Source organism: Oncorhynchus keta, chromosome 4, assembly GCF_023373465.1.
Source record: "Oncorhynchus keta strain PuntledgeMale-10-30-2019 chromosome 4, Oket_V2, whole genome shotgun sequence".
Taxonomy (NCBI): domain Eukaryota; kingdom Metazoa; phylum Chordata; class Actinopteri; order Salmoniformes; family Salmonidae; genus Oncorhynchus; species Oncorhynchus keta.
Genome location: NC_068424.1, coordinates 25380972 through 25393055, shown reverse-complemented (window position 1 = coordinate 25393055; position 12084 = coordinate 25380972). Strand labels below are relative to the sequence as shown.

Sequence of the window (12084 nt, the reverse complement as noted above, 5' to 3'; positions counted from 1 at the left end):
ATTTGTCTGCAATCTAAAGAAAAATCCTTTAATGCTTGATTCTATGTCAAAAATATGTTACTTTTCCCGTATATCTAAGCATACATCTTGAACTGCCTGTATCCTGACAGATGCTTCTCAGCATCTTTGCTCAAATCTAGGTAAACTATTGAAAGGAATGTGAGTCTTATTCGATACATTTAGTAATTGCTCGCTTATCTAAAGTCTTTATCCTACTCTGTTGATCTTATACCCTATTGCCTAGTCACCTTACCCATATACATACAGTACCTTCCCTCCATCACTCCAGTATCCCTGCACATTGTAAATATGGTATTGAAACTGACCCTGTATATACAGTAGTATGCTTACTTACTTACTTATTGTGTTCTTCATATTTCTTCATATTTCTGATGGGGAACATGCCTCTGTGCCCCCTATGGGCAAGACGCCTCTGTGCCCCCTATGGGCAAGACACCTCTGTCTTTAAGCTACAACTTGTTCAGTCATGTTACCTCATTAGCTGGTTATAGCGAACAACCTGGGGCACATTCAGCAGGACACAACATTTTGGAACGTTCAGATAGATGTAGAACAAACATGCCTCTCTGGCAAATAGAATAAAAAAATAACGTAGGTTCTATTCATGGAATTTCTGTCAGCAACGTTTTGTAACTAAACGTTGCCCTTATAACATTACCAGTAGTCTATGGATAGAAAAATGTTTATTGACTAAATCCCTCTTGCCACTACACCTTATCTGACTGGGTAACTTTATATTTTGTTAAAATGTGGACCCTAGTGACTTAGACTTGAGCACTTGGACCATAGGGACTAGTGACTCGTCTTGTGACTCAACCATTGGTAACTCGGACTAGAGTATTTGGGACTTGGGACTTGATTTGGACTCGAGGTTTAGTGACTCGACTACATCACTGGGCAAAACAGTCATCAGCCCCCGTTCTACTTTTGGACATAAATGTGGCTGGGGTGTCTGTGGAACGGTGATCGTCCGATTTGCCGATTTTAATATATATATTTTTTATACATTTATTTAACTAGGCAAGTCAGTTAAGAATACATTCTTATTTTCAATGACGGCCTAGGAAGAGTGGGTTAACTCCCTCATTCAGGGGCAGAACGGCAGATTTTCACCTTGTCAGCTCGGGGGATCCAATCTTGCCATCTTACAGTTAACTAGTCCAGCGCAATAAGGACCTGCCTCTCTCTCGTTGGACTCCACAAGGAGTCTGCCTGTTACGCGAATGCAGTAAGCCAAGGTAAGTTGCTAGCTAGCATTAAATTTATCTTATAAAAAACAATCAATCATAATCACTAGTTAACTACACATGGTTGATGATATTTCTAGATATTATCTAGCGTGTCCTGCATTGCATATAATTGGACGATCCAAGTATCTAAGTATCTGACTGAGCGGTGGTAGGCAGAAGCGGGCGAGTAAACATTCATTCAAAAAGCACTTTTGTGCATTTTGCCAGCAGCTCTTCGTTGTGCTTCAAGCATTGCGCTGTTTATGACTTCAAGCCTATCAACTCCCGAGATGAGGCTGGTATAACCGAAGTGAAATGGCTAGCTAGTTAGCGCGCGCTAATAGCGTTTCAAACGTCACTCCCTCTGAGCCTTCTAGTAGTTGTTCCCCTTGCTCTGCATCGGTAACGCTGCTTCGATGGTGGCTGTTGTCGTTGTGTTGCTGGTTCGAGCCCAGGGAGATGCAGGGAGAGGGACGGAAGCTATACTGTTACACTGGCAATACTGAAGTGCCTATAAGAACATCAAATAGTTAAAGGTTAATGAAATACAAATGGTATAGAGGGAAATAGTCCTATAATTCCTATAATAACTACAACCTAAAACTTCTTACCTGGGAATATTGAAGGCTCATGTTAAAAGGAACCACCAGCTTTCATATGTTCTCATGTTCTGAGCAAGGAACTGAAACGTTAGCTTTCTTACATAGCACATATTGCGCTTTTACTTTCTTCTCCAACACTTTGTTTTTGCATTATTTAAACCAAATGGAACATGTTTCATTATTTACTTGAGGCTAAATACATTGTATTGGTGTATTATATTAAGTTAAAATAAGTGTTCATTCAGTGTTGTTGTAATTGTCATTATTACAAATAAATAAAATACAAATCAGCCGATTAATCGGTATCGGCTTTTATGGTCCTCCAATAATCGGTATCGGTGTTGAAAAATCATAATCGGTCGACCTCTACTCCAGAGGGTAGTGAGGTCTGCACAACTCATCACCGGGGGCAAACTACCTGCCCTCCAGGACACCTACACCACCCGGTGTCACAGGAAGGCCATAAAGATCATCAAGGACAACAACCACCCGAGCCACTGCCTGTTCACCCCGCTATCATCCAGAAGGCGAGGTCAGTACAGGTGCATCAAAGCAGGGACAGAGAGACTGAAAAACAGCTTCTAATCTCAAGGCCATCAGACTGTTAAACAGCCACCACTAACATTGAGTGGCTGCTGCCAACATACTGACTCAACTCCAGCCACTTTAATAATGGAAATTGATGTAAAAAATGTATCTCTAGCCACTTTAAACAATGCCACTTAATATAATGTTTACATACCCTACATTACTCATCTCATATGTATATACTGTACTCTATATAATCTACTGCATCTTTATGTAATACAAGTGTCACTAGCCACTTTAAACTATGCCACTTTGTTTACATACCCTACATTACTCATCTCATATGTATATACTGTACTCGATACCATCTACTGCATCTTGCCTATGCCGTTCTGTACCATCACTCATTCATATATCTTTATGTACATATTCTTTATCCCTTTACACTTGTGTGTATAAGGCTGTAGTTGTGGAATTGTTAGGTTAGATTACTCGTTGGTTATTACTGCATTGTCAGAACTAGAAGCACAAGCATTTCGCTACACTCGCATTAACATCTGCTAACCATGTGTATGTGACAAATACAATTTGATTTGATTGTTCTCTCTCTCTCTTTCACTCTTTCGCTCTCTCTCGCGCTCGCGCTCTCTCTCGCTCTTTCTCTCGCTCTCTCTCACTCTCTCGCTCTCTCTGATTAGAATTACATCTAAAAAGAGTGGCAAAATGACCACTGCATCACCATCAACTTTTTCTTGGCAATTCAAAAGAGAATGGTCTGTCTGAGACGGTGAGGGTAAAATGTTAACTTTTGTGTCTGACATCTGTGAAGATTGATGACGGCAGAAAAATAACAAACAGTCAATCTGTCTGTTATTAGCATTGATCAGAATTGGAAACATGTATTATATTGTAAGTATTGGCATCTCTAAAGTAATTATATACTTGACACAAACCACTCTCGTTCCGGTTTTCTTAAGTAGCTCCTGTACTTTTCCAGCCTTATTTTAAGTCTCCCGTGGAGCCGACAGCGTTTATCCCCTCTGTTGCTGTTTCTTTCATGGACTGGTTTAAAAGAGGCTCTGCATTTAACAGACTTTCCCAGGAATAAGTCCATTTGAAATGCAATGCCAATTCCATGGACTGAGTGTTTGCTATAGTGCCAGAGTACTGCCACCAGAGCAAGAACGTGGGCATGTTTTACATTTTTAGCAGACACTCTTATCCAGAGCAATTGGGATCAAGTGCCTTGCTCAAGAGAACACCAACAAATTGTTAATCTAGTCAGATTGGGGATTCAAAACAACATCCTTTCGGTTACTGGCCCAGCACCCTTAACCTCTAGACTACCTGCTGCTCAACCTAAAGCTGGGTCACTTTTTGATGGCTTTGTGTTTTAACTTCTTTGAGAGTCTCTTATTTGAATGTTGGTTTTGGGTAAAGCCTCCTGGCAGTTAATTATGTTTCATATGCCTATAGAGAGAACATTTTTTAAGATGATTATGATTTATAATTATTGCTTGTTCAGTCTAATTTATGAGGAAACATTTGTCAATTTGTCAAAGAGTATAATCATTCTGTTTTCGAACTGCCTCCTTTTACTGACTATCAAAATCCCTTTATTTTATTGATTCTTTTCACAAAGCTTTTCATTCATTCTAAATGTACAGATGGGGAAGAATATGGGATTTCATTTTCTTTCATTTTAGTCGATCTTTCGTTCAATTGGTATGTTTTTGCTTCTTCCATCTGGGATAAACTGTTTATTGATGTAGCTATCAAACATTTATAGCCATCGATGAATGATGCCGCATTTACACCTGAAATTTACTTTTGAGGAATGACAGAGGCTTTTTGACCATTTTTGCTTCAGTGACTGTGAAGACTAGACTGGTATAAAATATATATATATTTTATAATTTCTTTAGAGTGCCACACTCTTACATGTTGACCAGACCGCCATCGCGTGCATGTTGATTTTGTCCACCCACATCAGACACGATCAGGACACGCAGGTTGAAATATCAAAACAAACTTTGAACCAACTATATTCATTTGGGGACATAAACATTTATGGCAATTTAGCTAGCTAGCTTGTTGTTGCTAGCTAATTTGTCCTGGGATATCAACATTGGATTGTTATTTTACCTGAAATGCACAAGGTCCTCTACTCCGACAATTAATCCACAAATAAAATGGTAAACCGGGTTTGTTTCTAGTAATCTCCCCTCCTTCAGGCGTCATCTTCTTTGGACTTTATATTGAGGTTGGAAACCAACTTTAAGGTGCATTACTACCACCGACTGGAGTGTGGACCTCAGTTCATCTTCCAATCACCCACATGGGTATATGCTCCTAAAAACCAATGAGGAGATGGCACGTGGGTATATCCTCCAAGACTTACAGTGCGTCAAGCGTCACCAATAGAACCAAGTTCTATTTTAGCGCCTGGCTTCACAGACACTCATTGGCGCGCGCAAGCAGTGTGGGTGCAATGATTGAATACCATGTATGTATTTATTTTGCCACACTCACGCACACAACGCGAGCAGTGTGGTCAGCATGTTAGAGTCTCGTAATGCATTGATGTCTCCCTTTCAAACGTATCTTCAGCTTTTTTAAGTGTATTTCTATTTTCTCTGTTTTCTTAGATGGAAATGATACCAGAGCCTGATCCAGACGACGAAGGGACTAAAATAAGTGTAAGTTATTGTATGTACAGAGCTTTTACAGTGTCCATACTAGGGCAACATCACATTTCCTAATATGGACACCATAAGTATGGACACATAAAACCATCACCATTACAACTATTTTGCTACACCTGCATTAACATCTGCTAAACACGTATATGTGACCAAAAACATTTGTTTGATGTTTCTGTTGTGTCATTACATGGTTCTTTGTACTAAACAACCAGTCATGTGGATGGGATGTAGTTGCTCCTGCATCGTTCATTGAACATATCTTTATCTTTATCTCTACAGACGGTGAAGGTACAGGGAAACGACATCTCCCACAAACTGCAGATCTCCCGGGTGGGGAAGAGTGACGAAGGCCTGTATGAGTGCAGAGTCACCAACGCCAACTACGGAGAGCTGCTGGAGTACAAGGTCCAGGCCTACCTGAATGTGAACAGCACCAGGCCCCGCATCAGACCGGTCAAGAAGACGTCCCCCCTGTCCCACCTGACAGCAGATAAGAAGCCCCGCAAGACAGGCTCCACAGCAGCACAAGACGGCATGAGCGCTGACCAGAGGGTCCGCTCTACCTCCAGCTCTCAGACTTCATCAGCCAAGACAGTCAAACACAGTTCAGGTGAGATAACGGCGCCAGAGATTCTGCTTTGGTTTTTCATATAATTTTTCTTCCCTTCAGTAGGATAAATCGTCAGCCAATCCATCTAACTATTTGTAACAAAAAAAATCTGTCTTTTATTCTGCCTGTATGTCAGTCTGCTTGTCCATCTGCATGTTTCTTGTCTGTCTTCCTTCAGTCTGCTGTCCGCTTGTCAGTTTGTTCCACTTTAAAGCAATTCACCCATGTAGTTAATCAAAAAGACACTGAAGGACACTGTAGTGAGTGAACATTACAATTGAATGTGGAAATACAGCAGAAATAAAAGCCCAGACTGCAGTTTGTGATTATGAGGCGCAGGCACCCCAAATTATGCTGACAACTGTGTGGCGCTGAATGCTCTGTGCAGTGTATGACACTGATAAATGTTCCTCTATTGCTCCCCCTGCGGTCTTACCTTTACTGGGCACTGTTATGACTGGAGGACAGTTACATTGCTGCAAATGCAGGTTTTTTTGGTCGATGAACAACAATTGTCAAACAATTGGATGAAATTAGACCTGTGAGAGTAAAACGATTTTCCATGTTGCCTTACCTGTAAACGATGGCAACAGTTAGCCGAGTCTGAATTAAGTGCATGGTGGTTTGCCTGCGTTACTTGCCTGTGCAGAGAAGACCAATGTGTCAGGTCTAGTTACCTCACAGTCTTCATATATTGGTTTTGGCACTGTTGGTTTTTCAGCGCTTTGGGTCACTGAAATGAAATACAACAAATGTCCCAGAAGTGATATGTACTGTACCAAAAGGCCTTCAACTTTGTTTAAACCATGTGGCAAGTCGCCAAACGGTTCTGGAAAATAACTGCTTTCATACCATCTTCCCAATGTGCTCATACAACTTCAAACACAGAAGAAGGAATACCCCTGTCCTATCAGACATGGCTGAGTGGTGAATGACACTGAGAACAGGGAGAAATGTGAAACACGGGTGTATAACATCGAACCTAGCTTCTGTACATTCTGATATCACTAAATCCCAGCTGGGATTTGCTACACAAGTCAGACTGTGTTATCACGTTTTTATTATTATTTTATTTTTCAGTAGCCCACCACTAGTTCCATCATGTAGTCAGATAGATGGCGCCAGGCCAACTCTCTCCCTATGGCAGCGGCATATTCCTGGGTGACGCACCCACCCTCAGCAGGGAGGTCACTCTAGCCTATATTTCAAATCTGTATTCCATTAGACAAAATAAGGAGTAAACTGGAGACTCGGGCTGTATACTATTGGTGGTGGATCAGGTGACTTTACTCTGTGCAATGTGAAGCGATTTGAGTCAGTACTTGTACAGCAACAGTATCTGGTTTGGTATTTAGTAGTGTAGTACTCATGTTGTAACCTAATTATTTAGTTTGATTGTGGCAAATGATAGGCTTTTTAAAAAGCGTTTCCTGCGACATTACTTTTTCAGTATTTATCTAAGAATTGCATTTAAGCTATATTCAGGGATTTGAGTATGTTTTAAGGTGGGGCTCTCATGGATGGTGTGAGAGATTCACTGCAAGTCATCAGAGCTGTGTCTATCGGCATGTGAACCTAGTCCAGCCTATCAGGCTGCGAGCTGATTCATTATTCTCCATGTAGAGGATGTTTTGGCCTAGCGTGATTGCTGCTCCTCTGTGGCAATACTGTTCACTTGATCACCCCGGGCCAAATGAAATCTGGCAGGGAGGAACAGCGGGTTACAGGCCTCCGTCTTTTTCCTCCTCCCGATATTGAGCTTGGCCGAACCATAGTGTCCCCAGACAATTCTCCTCTTAGAACATTGCTGTGCTTGGTCTGACAGAAAAATCCAGTAAATGTCACCATGATTTAGGGAATATTTCATTTTCCATTTCCTTAATGCTGCCTTTGTTTCGTAGGATGACTTTTTTTTGTGCCTCTTTTTCAATCCCAGGCAGGTACCAGAAAAACTTCATTAGGGAATCTGGTTTCTTTTGATTCTTTTGGACCTTGAATTCTATTTTAGCTTGTGTGTTACAGGGAGACTAAACAGTAGAAAATCTTGCGTCGATATACAGTAGAGCATTGCCATTCAGAATATCTCCCTATCTCTCCCTACTGTACTATAAGTTCTGTATCATTATCCTTTGGACAGAAATGTATCGATGCCTTTTCCCTGTAGTTTTGATCTTATCAATTCAAGGACAATGTCCCTGAGAAGCAAATGAACCAAATGCGCATAAGACTGCCAGGCTTTTCAGTATCATACAGTTTTCAGATGGTGATGCACAAACATATATAATGTTTTTTTGTATTCCATATTCATATTTCATTTAAGAATAAGATCATTCCATATGTGCACAATGTATAAAATGTTTGAGACTAGTGTCATGATAGCTTTTGCATACATTTCTCCGCAGCAGTAAATGTCAAAGATAAGAACTGTGCACATATTTTGTGTGAAGATGAGCACTGTGTATGTCCTGACTGTATGCCTTCATTCACAGGTACTAGGATAGCTACAAGCTACGGACTTGCCATCCTGATTCTTGGCTGTGGCTTTATGAGGGATACCTTGCTATAGTTTCAAGAACGGACTTTTCCTCCCAGTATCACTATGTATGGCCTATTATTACCACCAAGCAGACAGCACAGTTGGCCCCTTTTTTCCCCCCACCACTACTCTGCACCCAATGAATTCTTATTACCCATTGTACACAAGAGGCACCTTCTCAAAGGCCAGCTGCGGGATTACCTGTTGTGCCAATGTTTCTTCAGCACTCCCAACAATTGAAACAAAATGGAAACCGACAGTGTCTACTTGGAATATCTTTCACAAATACTTTTATTTTGGTTTCCTGCAATACGTTTATTGTGTCAAAGTAGAAAACAAAAGGATCTATATTTGTGTAATATATGAGTATATAATTGTTTTATTTCAAACTCCTTGAACTGTTTATAGCTTACGTTCACTTTGTTGATCATGTAACTACATTGTACAAGGGTATTCATGCCCCACCCAAAACAAAATAACTACTAAAATACAACAAAATGATGTATAGGCCTAGTTGGATTGCTAAATTAGGGCAACTCGACATTGTATTATTTTAAAATCTGCATATGTATAATCTGCAACTACAATTCTTGAACTTTGTTATTATGGATCTGTTCTTATTCATTCTCACATTCTTTACTTTTGTACGGTATTTCCTTTGGTATACAAAAACAATACTTCCATCTCTTGTAATTTCCTGATGTGCAACAGCTTCACATGTTATGAAGCATAATAATGTCAATGTTTATATGTGACTGTGCCAGCAGACCATTCGTTTAAAATTTGGCTGCACTAATATTGTAAAAAGCCATTAAGAAATGGAATGCTTCACTTAGAGCACAGCTCTAATATTCAAATATGCTCCATTACTGAAAAGAAGAATCTAGGTACTGCTGTAGCCTAATGCTCAGGGGCATTGTCTTTGTGTAAAGAATCTCACATTAGCCAAGAAGAGTTCTTATGCCATTTGATGGTGCAATGATGCCCCAACGGTATCTATAGTATACGTTCCTTATCTGTAACACACAGATCAGGACGAGGAAACAGTTTAAAGATCTTGTGATTATGAAAATGGTTTTAAATTGTTCTCGCCTTTGTCCATTCTCAATGTTCATCGACACAACGCTTTGACAATCTGACCTCTTGTTTCAGAACCCGTTAGCAGAAGTCATGGATTCTACTGTTATACTAAACTGTTCATATATATAGAATCTTTCTAAATGTCTATCTGCAATGTTCCATAGACATTCACCACTTGGAATCATTTCGATTCACTATATGGGTGCACCTACTTTATGTAGAGTCATTGTTAAGTGCAATGACCACTGGACATATTATGCCACCATAGCTACTGTATGAATAGGTGGTATTGGTAATCGTGCGGCAACAGTGCTTCAGATCTGCCTTTCAGTTGAGTTGAAGAGGGTATCCATAGACTGAAGAGAGTCTCCATTTTAAAATGTATCATGTGACCAAAGACCGTGGCTATGGCCATACAATATTGACGTTCACCAACATCGATCTCTTTGCACATTGCTTATACTGTAGCCTAGTGTTCTCACATATTGTGCCCCTTTATTCCCTATCTTTTTACAATCTCAGAACGAGGCGGACAATCTGCCCAGATTCACAAAGCACCATTTGTCCATTTCTTCAAATCGTATTTAAAATAACAGCACTTTGGATGGAATAATTATATGTATTGGCAGTGCAAAAAAAATCCTGGGGCCACTAAGAAGCAGGATTTTCCACCGTAAACAAGGTTTCCACCGTAAACAATCTCCAGTCTTCTGTAGACAGCGCTGCTGAACTCAGTGAGGGATCTTAACCTGTTGATACAGCAGTTGGAGTTAGCTGACAGAGCAAATAATACAGAGGAATCCAGCTAGAGACATATCCTGATCAGCAAGTCTGGTCAGGGTACAAAATGTGTGGGCTATATACAGTATTTAATCTGCGCTGGTTCCCGGGATGAGAACAGTTAATCTAGCAGAGCTGTGTCATGCTGCTTAACCTCAAATCAATATTAGGTTATTGTCCATTGAGTAAAAGTTATTTTATGATTATTATCACAAATCCTAACTGTTCAGTTTTGACGAAGAAGATTTTGAGAAGTTGACATCTGCTAGTAGAATGTTTATCACATACTTCTCCAAGCAGGTAAAATGGATAGCATATCTGTGTGCACAGTAAGAGAATGCCTTCAGTTTATCAAATCCCTGTATAAAATGTTAAAAATAAAATAAAAAATCTGTAAAACTTGTAAAGTAATCAGCATGTAACCTTTTTTATCCAAATGTTTAAAAGCAGAGACAAGTTATGTTCTGTATTTGTAACAATGTTGTCATATATTCGTTTTGAAGCACTAACAACAGGAAATGGAATTTAAAAACAACTGTATTGACAGTCTGTTAAGGAGGACCACTTGCCATTGCAGTGCACACCCGTTGCAAGGCCTACTACTTCAACACGAAATGGAATCACTACAGAATACAAGGTCAAGCAAAGTGGATATATAATTTAAAGGATCGACAGCAGTCGTCTGATAAGGGAATTGCAACGTCTGACAATTGTGGTGGCTAACAAGCAACGAAGTCTCAGTCCATCAAACAAGATACTATATTATCACATTTGAGCAACTCAAATCCATGGATATTGTTTCAAAAACAACAACACAGCAGTTATGTTTTGTTTATGACGCCGATGTCCATTGTTTCAGCTCCACATAGATGAATTGTTTCCTTATTACTCTTCATCTCAATGCAGTCTTATCTGTTTGTTGAGCTGTCAAAAATGTTATGACCTGTAATTTTCATTTGATTTGGTACTGTGTGAAGCTTCTGTACTGGAACGTTGCAGCAGTTTGTATTATAATGATGATATCAGAAAAATATTTAAATAAATCATTTTCACAGATGGGATTCAAACATCGCTTCCTCTGCTGGATTCCATCTGTTAAATCGGTAACACATTATGACTTGACTTAGTGAGTACATTGGATGTAGTTCACTGGGAGATCATAGTGTGGCACATAATGGGGCACGTACAGCGCATTCAACCATTCCGAGTGGATATCAGGACAAAGCTTAACGCTGTCTGGTCAAAACACCACTGAAGGTTTTAGAGAGGTCCAAACCACAAAAAGTATCTTTACCCTGGTTGCAATTATAACAACTAAAATGTTTTATCTAATAAGATAGCAAGGATGCCAACTGGATATTCGTATTTTCAATTAGTTGTGTCTATTGGCTCACAACACCATCTGTGGCATCGCTATCATTAAAGTCTGCTGTAGGAGAAACTGTTTTCTGCACAGGTTGCGATGTTGTTACAACTATACCGTGTACATAATATGGACACACGAGTACGCATCTCTTACTATGTACACTGTACAGCTATAAAAACATCATTTTTGATAGAAGAGATCTATCTGGAGTTACTGTATGCAAGATTGTGTTCACCCTTGTATCATAGAAATGTAATTTACTAAATAGTTATCAGAGTTATGAGGGGGTGATCAAAAATATTCCCGGTTCCTGCTAAAGATACCCACAAATTCTCTACAACGACGTTGGAGGCAGCTTATGGTAGAGAAAAGAACATAACATTCTCTGGCAACAGCTCTGGTGGACATTCCTGCAGTCAGCATGCCAATTGCACGCTCCCTTAGAACTTGAGACATCTGTGGCATTCTGTTGTGTGACAAAACTGCACACTTTGTGGCAGTTGTTTGTGGCCTTTTAATGTCCCCAGCACCTGTGTAATGATCATGCTGTTTAATCAGCTTCTTGATATGCCACAAAATCTGAGAGAAATAAGCCTTTCGTGCATGTGGAACATTTCTGGGATCTTT

The 12084-nt window shown here is 39.9% G+C and overlaps 1 protein-coding gene across 1 annotated transcript in view; it reads left to right on the top strand.

Moving 5' to 3' along the window:
• Window positions 1-11162, top strand: part of LOC118371832 (V-set and transmembrane domain-containing protein 2A) — a 30594-nt gene extending 19432 nt beyond the window's left edge. Inside the window, exons 3-5 of the mRNA XM_035757462.2 lie at window positions 5029-5079; window positions 5365-5695; window positions 8185-11162. Coding sequence (XP_035613355.1) covers window positions 5029-5079; window positions 5365-5695; window positions 8185-8261 — 459 coding nt within the window. The 3' untranslated portion in view covers window positions 8262-11162. The remainder of the gene's footprint in view (window positions 1-5028; window positions 5080-5364; window positions 5696-8184) is intronic.
• Window positions 11163-12084: the final 922 nt, after the last annotated feature.